General features: G+C 37.3%; 2 protein-coding genes across 5 annotated transcripts in view; both read left to right on the forward strand.

Moving 5' to 3' along the window:
• LOC118763929 overlaps positions 1–7,668 on the forward strand; it is a 38,768-nt gene extending 31,100 nt beyond the window's left edge. For all 4 annotated transcript variants that reach the window (XM_036503914.1, XM_036503917.1, XM_036503915.1 and 1 more), the window contains one exon: positions 6,379–7,668. In XM_036503914.1, the coding sequence (XP_036359807.1) occupies positions 6,379–7,298 (920 nt within the window). In that variant the 3' untranslated portion in view covers positions 7,299–7,668. The remainder of the gene's footprint in view (positions 1–6,378) is intronic.
• A 2,203-nt stretch (positions 7,669–9,871) lies between these two features.
• The window catches only part of LOC115213238 (meiosis-specific with OB domain-containing protein-like), a 46,557-nt gene continuing 41,428 nt past the window's right edge, over positions 9,872–15,000 (forward strand). Inside the window, exon 1 of the mRNA XM_036503918.1 lies at positions 9,872–10,117. The gene's annotated coding sequence lies outside the window, so the exon portion shown is untranslated. The remainder of the gene's footprint in view (positions 10,118–15,000) is intronic.

Genomic DNA, 15,000 nt, shown 5'->3' on the forward strand with positions numbered 1-15,000 from the left:
ATGCCATGGAAACTAGAAAACCGGCCCTTATGAGGCCGCATGACTCGAGGAGGAAGGAAGGAAGGAATATCCATACAAACATAATATTTATGTATATTATACTGAACGAGATAGTATTTAGATATTACACGCCAGTCAATACGACAGATATATATATATTTATATATATATATGTAGGTATATATATTTATATATATGTGTATGTATATATATATTATATATATATATATATATTATATATATATATATATATATATATATATATATATATATAACGTTAAACCCTCCTTCTTTCCTTCTTTCCTGAGCGTCCAATAATACTATATTTGTTCCACGTCCTCGCGATGTTGTTTTTTTTTTTGCTTTCTTGTTTGGATTAACTATATATATGTGTGTGCGTGTGTGTGTGTGTGTGTGTGCATATATATATATGTGTGTGTGTATATATATATCTATATATATATATAATATATATATATAATATATATATTATATATATATATATGTATGTATGTATGTATGTATGTATACGGAGTTGAAATTTTGCAGAAAACAAAGACGAAGACAGGTGTATAAACAACAGACAGGTGTCTTAGTTTAATACTCAGGAAGGTGAAATAGTCTTTTACGTTTCGAGCCTACACTCTTCATATATATGTATGCGTATATATATATATATATATATATATATATATATATATATATATATATATATTCTGAGACCACATTTTCCTAGCACCATATATATGTGTGTGTGTGGTGTGTGTGTATTAATCGAAGTGTACAGTTATATATCCATTGCAGCCGATCTTACCAATCGGTTTCACACTAGGGGTTCAACGGTGTGTTAAGTAACAGTCCGATTATGTAACCTACACTCATCAGAGGTAGCCGTTATGAAATGACATAAGGTGATCGTGAGCCGAATACCCGAACCATTAAGTCAAACGATTTCACCAAAGGCATGTCACAGCGAATAGCGACAAAAGAATGATTAATCAGTCGTTTAATTAATTGGTTAAATAGCTAATTGACAAATATATAATTATTTTTACTATTGGCACAAAGCCTCAATTTTTTTTCTTTTTTTTGTGGAGAGCCTAATCGATTACATAAATCCCAGCGCTCAGCTTACACCCTGAAAGGATGAAAGACAACCGCGACTTCGGTTGCATTTGAACTCAAAACATAAAGCTGGAAGAAATATCGCTAATCATTTAGTCCAGTATTCTAACAATTCTGCTAGTTCACCACCCTACTTACAAATGAATACTAAAGAAGTGAAACATAACCAATATATGTGTTTATTATTGCATAATGATCCCCATTATTTTTCGACTGAACGTCAAGAAATACAAGTAAAATTTGGTTTCAAATTTTGGTACAAGGCCAGAAATTTTTGGGGCGGAGGTATGTCGTTTACATCGACCCCAGTTTTCAACTGGTACTTATTTTAATTGATCTTGAAAGGATGAAAGGCAAAGTCGACCTCGGTGGAATTTGCACTCAGAACGTAAAGACATTTTACCCGGCATGCTAACGATTCTGCCAGCTCACCGCCTTAATAAAAGTAAATATTAAAAGACATTTTGTTGCGTCTGGGGAGAATCATTCTGTTTTAATGCCTTATTAATTAACGCACTCACCGGCTCAATTTCCCCTAATTTACTTTTTTTTTTTTTTTTCTAAAATTTCTGTTACTTCTTCCAACCTCTTCAATTGTTGTTGACTGTCCGTTATTGAAGCTGCATATTTTAGAAATAAAAATTAAATAAGTAAATGAGTGGAAATTGAATCGGTATTAATTAATAAGACATTAAAACAGAAAGACTCTTCCCAGACACAACGAAATATACTTCAACACACGAATTCACATAAAGAATCTTGCAAACCAAATACAAAAATTAAATTTTTAAATGATTTTTAGTCCGATTTATCATATAGCGTCCGAAAACTCATTCTATGTCTGAATATATTTACATAGACATGTGTGTGTGTGTGTGTGTGTGTGTGTGTGTGTGTGTGTGTGTGTGTGTGTGTGTGTTTTCTCTTTTATTTTTAATTATCTGAAATCTTCCTGTAAGGAAAGAATCTGGTTTCTAACAAAGACACAAAGCTCTGCTGTTGGAATGTTGATAACAATAACAATGTCACATTTTAAACTTGACAAATGTCTTGCATATTCTTACTGTTCCGCTTACAGAATATATTTGTAATGTGCAGATTAACTGGTTGATTTCTTTTTCTGAAAACCCTCGTTAATCCAGATTGTCATTTAGGCATTTACTCACAAAACCAAGTACGCCAGTCATAATTAGTATAACTGCAAATTTATAATCGGGTTACAGAAACCGCAAATTGTCTATAGTTATCCACTTTCTCTTTGACTTCTGAAGAAATATTCACATCAACGGGGCAGCTGATCTCTATGACGATACATACATTTTCTTATCTGTCCCAAGCAACAATATCCAGCCTATTATGCATGCACTAATTAAAAGAGTGCAGATACAAGCCATCACTAGAACTGTCAAAATATGTAAAACTCTCCAAATGTTTAGCTTTTAAGCACATTTGTACATGTCTGACATACAAATCTGCATGTGCACTAATGCCAAATACTTGTACATATACACAACAGTCCTACTGATGTTGTTGAAATTGCAATGTGAAAGCCATGGCTCTAGGTTAGATATTATTATTATTACTATTATTATTATTATTATTATTGAGTGAGAGAGCAGTGCATGCCATCAAAGTGACACTGGGGTAAAATATACGAAGCCCAATATACCCATCATGACTACCCGTCTGATAAAGGTACACCAGGCACATGCATCACAACCATATGTGCGCGATATGGTGATCTCATATCAAGATAAACAGCACATGACCTTGCAGGTGGGGCCCAGTTAGAATTTTCTTCAGATCGAGTAACCCATCCCGCTCAAACGGTCCCTGAATAAGGGTTGTTTAAGGATGTTGAAAGAACCACCCATGTTTCCAGAGGTGAACTATTCAAACCCCAAAGAATCCTTCTCAACACATGGCTATGATGCTCCCCCACTACTTCCGCTCGTGATCAGAGATGCACATATCGTCAGCCACTAAGGGACATGCTCAACTGGTTACGGTCAAACAACTGACAAGCAAATCTGTGGTATTGAGCAGAATATTTGCTGTAGCCCATCTTTTATACGAAGACAAAACAATGTACATGATAACACTTCCAATCAGTTAAGATCAGAAGCCATGACAGCCACTGTCTGGGACTGCATCAGGGCATTTATTATTATTATTATTATTATTATTATTATTACTATTATTATTATTATTATTATTATTATTATTATTATTATTATTATTATTATATTTTATATATATACTAGCAGTATCGCCCGGCGTTGCTCAGGTTTGTAAGGAAAATAACTATAAAGCATTTTTAGAGAGTTATAGCCAAAAAATGGGAAAAAATGATGGTAATTTTTTTTTTAGAGTTAAAAAAGGTGGAGTTGCGTCCCCTAGACAGTTTGTGGTTTGTGTTTCTGATTCTCGACCCCATGTCGAATTTATCGATTTTTTTCAGAACTGGGGGAACTTTACAAAATTATCGCTGCGTTAGTTTTGAATTATGACATTGGGCTATGTGTGTGTCAAGTTTCATCAGAATCGGTTGAAAGCCGTGGTCAGAGTGAGGGTACAAGCAAACAGACACACAGAAACACGCACAGACAAACTGCCGTTTATATAGAGATATATATATATATATATATAATATTATGTTATATTATATTATTATTATCTTATATATTATTTAGTTTATATTTTTAGATTTCTGTGAAAGAGTCAGTTTCTAACCTAGACCCAAGACTCCCTTAATTATATGTCCTTAGACATGTGCAAATGTGCTTAAATGCTAAACATTTGGAAAGTTTTACTTATTTTGACAGTTCTATTGATGGCTTGTATCTGTACTCTTTTAATTAGTTTCTCGTTTCTGGTTTTGAGAACTCTAACTTCTCACGATTAGTACAAAGGCAGTTTGTTACATATCGTATATATGTGTGCATGTATGTATGTATGTATGTATGTATGTATGTATGTATGTATGTATGTATGTATGTATGTATGTATGTATGTCAAAGGACAGATGAACTCAGTGGAGTCAACGGCCACCCAAAAGCTGGGAGTGAGAGACTCTTAGTCTTTGTTTAGACCATTTTTCTTCGAGAAGGAGATTCCGAAATAATTCCTGCCTCATTGCAAAGCCGGAGATCTTGCTTTTACTTGGGTGAGAGTCTTATCGGTGTTGTGCAAGCTGTTGTTGACTTCAAATTTCAGCACGGGCATTACTGACAGCCATTCTCTTTAACATTTGCGATAAGTTTAATTCCTGAGTGATGGTCATACTCGCCTACGAGTCAGTAGTCAACATGTATGCATGCATGAATGTATGCATGTATCAATGTATGTTACCATCTGTTTTTAATTATTTAAATTCTTCCCCTTAGGGAGGAGCTGGTTTCTAACAAAGATAGAAAGCTCCATCGTTGAATTGTAGATAACAAAAACAATGTCCTATTTTAAACTTGAGAAAAGTCTCGCATATTTTTATTGTTCCACTTACACATTGTATTTGTAATGTGAGAGTTAATCGGTTGATTTCTTTCTCTGAAAACATTAGCTTATCCATATTGTCACTTAGGCATTTACTCACAAAGCCAAGTACACAGATTATTATTGGTATAAATATGTGAAATTTATAATCTGGATATAGAAGCTGGAGGTTTCGTCTGTAAAAGAGAGAACTCTTACGAAAGCTTTTAGATCCTCAAATGTTTGGATAGTTTATATTTGATTTAAGCCTTTGTTTATTGCCCCTTCTGTATGCTGCCGCGAACCCGTGTCAATGTTTTTCACTGCACCAATTAAAACCATTGAAAACCATTGTATTGTTCCAAACGTTCACTCCCGTCTGGTGGTCGGCTCTGTCAGACTCAGAGCGACAGACTGAGGTTTTTCAGCTTTTCAATCGAACACCATATTTTGTTCTACCTTTCGTATTCGAGTATTATTTTTCTCCACCTTGTTTTTTCACCTATATGCTCACATGTGTGCGCGTATCTGAGTGTGTGTGTATGTGTATATCTGTGTGTGTGTGTGTGTGTGCGTGCGTGCGTGTGTACGTGCGTGTGTGTGCGTGCGTGCGTGCGTGCGTGCGTGCGTACTTGTGTGTGTGAGAGCGTGTGTGTGTGTTTTATGGACGTTGGCATGTAACTTTCGGGATCGAAAATCGTTCTCTACACCTGTTCTTCAAAGCAACTGTCTTATTATTCCATCCATTTGATTCTCTTTCTGGGAGTATCAGCTCTCCGGGTTTAACCATTAAATAATATGAACAGATGCTAATGGCATCAAACGGAGGAAATATCACAGAGCTTTTTCGCGATGCCGCATTTACTGAGGAACATAAATTATAACTGTGTTTTTTTTTACTTATTTATAAATGAATAAATGTTGAAAATTTTTTAATGTTTCTTGTTGCCCTAATTCTAATTAAAGAATATGGCTCATGTTGTTGTTTAGATTTAAATGAATAAAATAAAGACAAGCTATAGTTGTGATGTCTGGCCAGGGGGTGAACATGACTATTTTGAATCCTAGGGCTCAAAAGACTGGTTACTCAGTTTCTATGGCTTATAAGTGACTGAGATCACATTTTTCCCTGGATGAAACGTCAGTCACTGACACGGTTACTCGCCTACGGCTGAATGAACTGGAACGACGTGAGATGAAGTGTTTTGCTCAAGAACACAGTCTGGGAATCGAATTCATGATCTTGTAATCGTGACTGCAACACCCTAACCACTTAGCCATGTGCCTTCACAGCCTGAGAATGGCTTGGGGAAAAATATACATTCACGTTCAACACATACTGTGTTTTAATACCTTGTCAGATAATAGAAGGATAAAGGGAAACCATATTAGGTTGAACTTCAGGCACCAGTTAGCCTTCTGGCACTGGTAACTATTCTCTTGTTGGTTCAATCATAAATAAATTAATGGTTTCTCATAGAATCAGGACCTCAAATTAGTAAAACGTTGGTATAGGTGAATCTAAAATGGTAATTTATTCCGTTTAACAAATAAAAAAATGTCTCATAAATTTCTGGTCTGTAAGCCATTTGGTATATTTTATCATCTACAAAATAAGAATGGAATATATCTAAGACTATGGGGGAAAGAATTTCAATATCTTTAAGGTATTTATTCCATGATTCTAATGTTCTGTTACCACCCATTATATATTATAAATAATATAACAACGATGTATTTTTATTGTTTAATGGTTCCGTTTTCTTTTTCTTCCCGTTTTAGGTGCCACTCTTGTCGATACAGATTTGTCCACGACTGAAAGATCAACGAAAAACGAAGTAGAGCCAGAAAAAACTAACTTGAGCCATTTGTGCCTGAAATATGAAGCTCGTTGCATGCCGGACGGAATTCGATCGTTTCTCCCCAAAAGCCCTATCATTAAGAAAGTTGATCAGCGCCTGTTGGTGGGACGCAGTAAGAATGCAGACGTTTTCCTCAATGATCAATGCATGTCGAGGAATTACATTGAAATATGGGCGGCGAGCAACGACTCCCAAACATACTTTTTGAAGAACGTTAGCCAAAATAAATCTGTTCAAATAGACGGCATTTCCCTTCGGTATGGAGAACTGGGAGTACTCAGAGATAAATGCGAATTAGTCCTCGACTACATTACTTTCGCTGTCAGCGTGAAACCAGGAGATGAAGATGGTGAGTATTATATACTGAGCACAGAGTGCTGTGATGACATCGGCAACAGACACGATATTTATACGATTCGGGGAGATTTACTCCCTACTCAAGAGCTGTTCACCGGTTTCACGTTGATCCCAGGTTATCCAATCTCTTGTAAAAGTGGTATGTCATTTAAATTGGTAAACGGAAAGAACCCTATGTCTACCAGCCAGAACGGTCAAATTCTTGGCCAATTCCCGTCCATTTCTCCGAAATCTTCATTCGTTCCAAACAACACGGTTAGCGTTGGCTCGTTGACTTCGCGAGTAGAGTCTAGTCAAGTTTACAACTTTACCACCCCGATTCTGTCTGCGTCGAGTCCAGAGGAACTTTATCATATTCGTCATCCTGAAGAACATTCTATGTCTCAGGAAAAAGTTAGGCGTTTTCCTTCTGAAGGATTAGATATTCCAATGAACGAAGGCAAAGGACAAATTGATTATTACAAAAATACTGAACATTATTAAAAACAAAACACATTTTAAATGAATTTTTAACAAAAAATTTATTTCAGTTCTTTTCTCTCTCTCTCTCTCTTTCTCTCTTCTCTCTCTCTCTCTCGCCTTCCTTTTATTTCTCTTTTCCTGTTTATAAATAAATAAATAAATAAATAAATAAATAAATAAACAATCTATATACATATTTATCTATTTAGCTACCTAACTACATATTAGCCGATATATCGAACTATCTACCACAATTTCATATTTGTAAATCGCTTTCTTTCAATTTGTATATCTTCCTCTCTATCGTTCTGTATATATCGATCTATTTATCTATTGATCCTGTAAAATTTTGAAGAGATTGGGTTCTAAAATAAAATCAACTTTCTGAAGATTTATGTCTGCTCTTGTAATTCCGTTTATGTCTTGGATCTTCATCGTCATCATCATCATCATCATCGTTTAACGTCCGCTTTCCATGATGGTATGGGTTGTGAATATTAAATTCAGCCCTAGTACGTGACTGGTATTTTATTTTCCCCACTCTAAAACGATGAAAGTATCAGAAATTCCGTGAGTCATTTTAACACGTTAAACAAAACACGTGATCATCTTAGATCCGCAGTCGTCACGTGTGTTATTTTGGCCAATGAGAAACTAATATGCTGAACTTTTTGCGGGCTTATATTAAGCAAGTTGAAAATCTTTTTGCTCACTTGACTCATTCGCTTTGGTACAAATTTCACTCTTTCTCGCACCAACAGCCATAGCTACGCATTCTTTCACACTCTATAAACCCTCTCTCTCTCTCTCTCTCTCTCTCTCTCTCTCTCTCTCTCTCTCTCTCTCTCTCTCTCTCTCTCTCTCTCTCTCTCTCTCTCTCTCTCTCTCTCTCTCTCTCTCTCTCTCTCTCTCTCTCTCTCTCTCTAAGTCTCTTCTTTATTACGCTGGCAGTAAATTTTTCTTCAAATTTTAACCTCTGCAGAATAATTTTCACCAGTTTAAAAGCAGATACGTTATCTATTTTTCCGGCTGACTACTGTCTGATTTCATAGATCTGATTCTACAATACAATAAATTCCATGAACATATAAAAGTTTCTACGCACATTATCCAAACGGCATTTTGCAAATTCAAAGACGTGCGAACACGCACACGTCTGAATCTCCGTCGGTGACGACGATGAGGGTTCCAGTTGATCCGATCAACAGAACAGCCTTCTCATGAAATTAACGTGCAAGTGGCTGAGTACTCCACAGACACGCGTACCCTTAACGAAGTTCTCGGGTAGATTCAGTGGGACACAGAATGTGAAATGGCTACTTCCTTTGAATTACAACGCATTAACTCACTTTTACCCGTTAAGTGGACTGAGGTAACGTGAAATAAAGTGTCTTGCTCAAGGACGCAGCACACCGCGCTGGGAATTGAACTCACAACCTTACGATCGTCAGCCAAATACCCTAACCACTAAGTCTTCACTACACACACACAGACGCTTTCACTACACACACACACGCACACATGCGTATGCACATGCCTTCACTATACCCGCGCGCGCCTTCACACACACTCCTTCACACACACTCCTTCACTACACACACACACTCCTTCACTACACACACACACTCCATCACTACACACACACACATACACACTCCTTCACTACATATACACACTCCTTCACTACACACACACACACATACCCCTTCACTACACACACACACACACACATACTCCTTCACTACACACACACACATACTACTTCACTACACACATATTCCTTCACTACACACACACACAAACATACTCCTTCACTACACACACACTCCTTCACTACACACACACACACACGCCTTCACTACACGCACACACACACACACATTTTTACATTTTCCTTGGTGCCCCGAAAACCAGCAGGCTGAGAATCTGCCTGGGGTTAAACTAGTAGAAACATTCATCTTCCACTTTGATGTGGCTGCTCGCTTTACTGACTTAAAATAGATTTTCGCAAATATATTTATATAAACTTTTCAACGGTTGACGTTGTAAATGATATAATATCATTTTCGCTGAGGAATTTTTAATGTTATATTATACACTTGAATTCTGTCCTCCATTGACTTCTACTCAAAAGCTGTGAGTACAGTACAATTTATAAGTGCATTATTCTTCCAATAAAGGCAGCAAGCTGGCAGAATAGTTAGAATTCAAATGCCTTATGGCATGTGTTCTTGCACCTTACTGAGTTCAAAGTCATTGTTTTACCTCATTCCAGGAACGGTAATATGAGGCTCCAATCCAATACTGAGATCGATGTAATTGACTCATTACCTCCCATCATAAAGAGCTGCTCTTGTGCCTAATTCAAAAGCCGTTATTCTACCAACAAGATCAGAAAAGACCTTTCTTTTTTTTTTTTTTTTGTTGTTATTTAGGGGAAAATAGAATTCATACTTTTTCTTATTTTTAGGAATAATCTTTTAATTTCTTACAAGAAGTAACTTCGACTTTTGAACAAACTTTCCACGCTTCTGATTTGAGAGTTATGAATAAACCTACCGTTTGAGATCTGAAAACTTTTAGACAGAGAATCTTTTATTAGAATTACAGTTTTCTGATTGGGAAACACTGCGTATGTTTATTGTTTCGCCTCGGCGAGAAATACCTCAAACCAACTACAATGCAACAATAACTAACCAAACGGACAGTTGACCAAATCAGCAGGACAACAGCTGTGCCACCATCTCTTGCTCCAGGCGGCTCAAAAACTGAGAATATGACAAATATGGAATAACTCTCTCTCAACATTCTTCGAGCAAAACCAAGAAACACCAAAATCAGTAAGTAATTCCTGACGCACACAAGCAATGTTTATTTTTATTTGAATTGCAGTTAATCATTTCAACGCATTAACTTTTTTGAAACATGTCTTTTCCTTGTCGACCATCCAACAACAAATTTTCCTTACATTTTCTTTTCTCGAATGTAATCATTGTGGACTCGGTCTTGATTTGTTTTACACGCGCACATACACGTTTGCATGAATATAGATGCAATAAACGTGACGACACACGTTTTACAGTTGAATATCAGAACTTTTGCCGTCTACAGTTTTCACTTTTACTCTCTGACTTAGCATATATTTAAAGCATGTAGTAGCACGAAAGCAATCCATACTAATATCTATTTTACTTTCCTGCTGACCTAATTGGATGAAAACTCACGCAACGTTCATTTTCTACAGACTCACTTGTATGAAAACACATCTTACAGCGCCACTTCCACTGAACATTTGCTTGCCCAAGATGCAGATCTCATTTTCAGCTAGTACACACAAACAAGTCTGCCATCCGTAATTATGCACGCCTCTTTAGATTCTCGTTCTCACCGTAACCGACTCCCCATATTTATTTTTTCATTCCTTTAAGGTTAGTAATTTCGCATCTTCATTTTGCACCCCTAATGATTAGCCCCTAATGATTGCTGTTTTCCCAGCAATCTAGAAAACAGCTTATGTAGCAACGTCATTTTAGTTTCACTATTGTTACGTATGTTATTTTGACCAATCAGGAATCTTGGCTCCTGATCAATTGTATGTGTTAACAAAAGAGGTGTTTGTTTTCTTTAATATTTTGATGACAAGTCCAATTGTAAGAGAAAAAGTGTGACGTTCTCGACAAAACAGACACGTGATGGCCGGCAGAAATGAAAAAAAAAACAGTGAATAGGTTAAAAGGTACGGACAGAAAGAGAATGAGAGAAGAAAATCACGATTAATGAGAGACACATGAAGTGAGGAAGAAAGGCCATGAAAGAATTTCAACTCCCTGGGGCATAAATACACGCCTATATTTCTTCCAATTTCTCCACCCCCTCCTCCCCGATCCCCGTCATTTACTTCCCCTCAGTTCGTTGCTTTTTGTTTGTTTTTCTCTATATTCACGTCACTGGTTACCTCACATTTACCGACCTTTCCTTTTACCACTTTAAGCCTTTAGTATTTAAACCGGCGATATCTGGCCAAATATTTTCTCCCTGCTTAATGTTCAAACTGGACAGATTTAGCCTCTCATGCCTATCCAGCCATGTCATAAAAGAAACAAAAAATCACACCAATAAAATCTCAAAGCTACAAGATAATGCATGATTAGTTCAAATCAATATGGATGAATATGTATTACATTTGACAGAGTATTCTGAATGCTAAAGAGTTAACTCATTCCACACTCCATTTCAATCAACCTGTTACATGACTTACTATATACACTGAGGTTTATATGAGGCAGAGTGGAAGCCAATATTAACCAAATGAGTTGCGTGTAGTTGGTGGTGGAAACAGAAAGTGTGACATGTCGAAGAAAGCGATGTTGCTTCTACGCCGTCAAATCCGCGACTGGTTTGAAACTGCTGCTTCTCTGCTGTAGTGAGTTCCTCCTGGTAAGGCAGATCATTGCCGTTTTATTCATACGCCTCCAGCTCTGATTGGCCGGAATCTGCCACAGCACAACTGAACTATGCCGTGACGTAATAGATCTTTACTGACTCGCTACAAATCCCTCACATCATCCACTTCTTTCTCAGCACTCCTTCTCCATATTCCACCCCTCACTACCAACATCATTCATTCAATGTCATTCCTTCCGTATCCTCTTCCTTTCCCAACCATTTTACCTATTTTCTTCTTTCAAGTTTATTGGCCACTACATAATGCTTTTGCTGAACTATGTTTCACTCATCAAACTTTTCTCCTCTACAAAACAAATATCCACATTTACAAATTCTTTTGGATTTTGTTACTGTTGTCATCAGAACCAGGTCAAACCGCTTTCCTTGGGGGTCTTTATTTCTTCTACGATTCTAGGGGCGTCATGGTTGACAATCAAATGACTGGAGAGACCTTTTATCTTTTACTCATTTCAGTCATCAGACTGTGGCCAGGCTGGAGCACTATCTTGAAGAATTTTAGCCAAACGAATCGACCTCGGTATTTTTTTTAAACTTGGTACTTATTCTATCGATCTCTTTTGCCGAACCGCTAGGTTGCGAGGGCTGAAACGCATCAACACCAGTTGTCAAGCAGTGGTGGGGGACAAACACTGACGCGCGCGACCGACCTCTTTCAGTTTCCGTCTACCGAATTCACTCACAAGAGCTATGGTCAAGGGGAGGCTACAGTAGAAGACACTTGCTTAAAGAGCCACGCAGTGGGACTGAACCCAGAACTATGCGGTTGGGAAACGAACTTCTTGCCACACAGCCACGCACACATCATTTTAATTAAGTCCTAGCCGCAATTACGTATTTTTAATCAGCTGAGTAGCTATTTGCAATATCAGTGGATATTTCATTCACTTTTACCTATATGAGAAACGACGAATTCTTGTCTGAGTATGAGGTAGTTATTGTTAGATAATAATGAAACCTATTCATTCACCCTTCATCCTAAACTAATAAAAAGGCCACCGTGAGTCAATTTCACAACGACACAAAATATAAATAAATATGAGATTACAGTAATCCCTCGCCTTATGGCGATTCACCTATCGCGGTTTATTATTTAAGACTAGTTTAAGATGACCCGCTCTACGCGCGGGTGAGGGTGTGGTTGTTACTTTCTGTTGCTTCCTTTCTGCTTCTTATCGCCACATTCTCCCTCTTTGTTTCTCTCTCTTTTCTCACTTTCCCACTCTCCTACTCTTCCTTTCCTTCGGACTCTCGCTCGTTTTCACTTAATCTCTATCTTTATCTATCTCTCTCCCATTTATAAAAAATTAGATTTCAGCGCTTAAATTACAAATCCGCTTCAACTTAACCATCTTAAAAATTAGATTGAAATCGGGCAACAGGTGTCTAATCTTAGAATAACTTAGCTATTCGCCAATCGAGATAGATAAAATAACTTAGCGGTTCACCAAAGGGATCGATAAAATAACCTAGCGGTGTGCGATTGGAGATCGATAAAAAAATACATCAATTCCTCTGTGTTGTCGCTTTGCATTTATAACAGCCGCGATAGCCGAGGGATTACTGTATATATTTATTTTTATTGAAATCTCGCTAAAATTAAAATGATTCTTCTTTTCTTTTAGACAACAAAAAAGTAACAAATATCACCGGAAATAAATATTCTGAAACAATATTCAATAATAATAACGAACCAAATATCCTTTTCTACTCTAGGCACAAGGCCCGACATTTTGGGGGAGGAGACCAGTTGATTAGATCGACCACAGTATGCAGCTGGTACTTATTTAATCGACCCCGAAAGGATGAAAGGCAAAAACGACCTCGGCGGAATTTGAACTCAGAACGTAGCGGCAGGCGAAATACCTATTTTTTTACTACCCACAAGAGGCTAAACACAGAGAGAGGACAAACAAGGACAAACAAACGGATTAAGTCGATTATATCGACCCCAGTGCGTAACTGGTACTTAATTTATCGACCCCGAAAGGATGAAAGGCAAAGTCGACCTCGGCGGAATTTGAACTCAGAACGGCAGACGAAATACGGCTACGCATTTCGCCCGGCGTACAAACGTTTCTGCCAGCTCGCCGCCTTTAACGAACCAAATATTTCAACAAACAATTAGTGTTGCTAATTAGTCATGAAACAGAGAGTTAGGTTCATTAGTTTGGCATTCAATGTGTTGAAAAGAAACTATAACTGTTTGCCAATGAACAAGTATGGTCTGTTACAATTTGAATGCCACAAAAAATTTTATGTGTTCATGTTTAATCATTTTTTCGAAGAAAATGTTAGAGACTGTATTTATCTTTGTGAAAACATATTTAATTTTTGATTAGATTTTTTTTTCTTTTCTTTATGGTTTCTTTTTTGCGATGGTCTTGGAACGACTTTTGTTGTAAGAATGATACTTCAAACTTTTCATCCATCCTTCTATTTTTCTCCTCACCCCCCCCCCACCACCACCACCATTATTCCTAGAAAGTCGTGTGAGTAGAGTCCTCAAGCACCTCCTTCATAGGATCCTATCAGAAGCAACCATCGATTACACTTTCCTGATGGGTTCCCATGTAAAACCAACTGAGACTGTAATTATTATCAACCATCTCGATCTTGGTCTACTCCTAAGTTTCGTCTTCCGGTTGGTTCGAGTTGAAGAATCCGTCTTGTGATTCTTTCCAGTAGAATTCTAATCACATGTCCGCAGTACTGAAGCTTTGATCTCCCGATGCGGAGAAGTAACAGGTTGACCTGGAGAGATTCCTTCATCTCTAAGCTATGCACCCTTTCGAGTAACGTTGCTCCAGAAATCTTTCGAAGAAAGCCCATTTCGACCGCTTCTATTCGCGATTGAACTCTTAATCCAACATTGATGACCATAAGCGTGCGATTTGTCAGTTTCCAATGTCAAAAATCCTTATTTGTGACACGACCAGAGTCTTAGCCTTCATTATTATTATTATCATTCTCGCTTTTTTACGAATGCTGCACTAATAGAATTCAATACTTCAAATCAGTTGTCAGAGATGTCCATTTCTTATATCAATAAATTCTATTATACACCCAGGAAAACTCTATTGGTTAGAGTCACGTGTAACTGGTGACGAGATGCGAGTTGCCGATCATTCAGCTCGTTGTCGGATACTCCTATCAATTCACCCACATGTACTCTTGATTTTAATGGTTTTTTAAGGATTCACTTCTGATCGAGGTGAGTCAGTGGTTCACACCATGTCACTGTCGCTGGTAATATTTT

This window comes from Octopus sinensis, linkage group LG6, assembly GCF_006345805.1.
Source record: "Octopus sinensis linkage group LG6, ASM634580v1, whole genome shotgun sequence".
Lineage (NCBI taxonomy): Eukaryota > Metazoa > Mollusca > Cephalopoda > Octopoda > Octopodidae > Octopus > Octopus sinensis.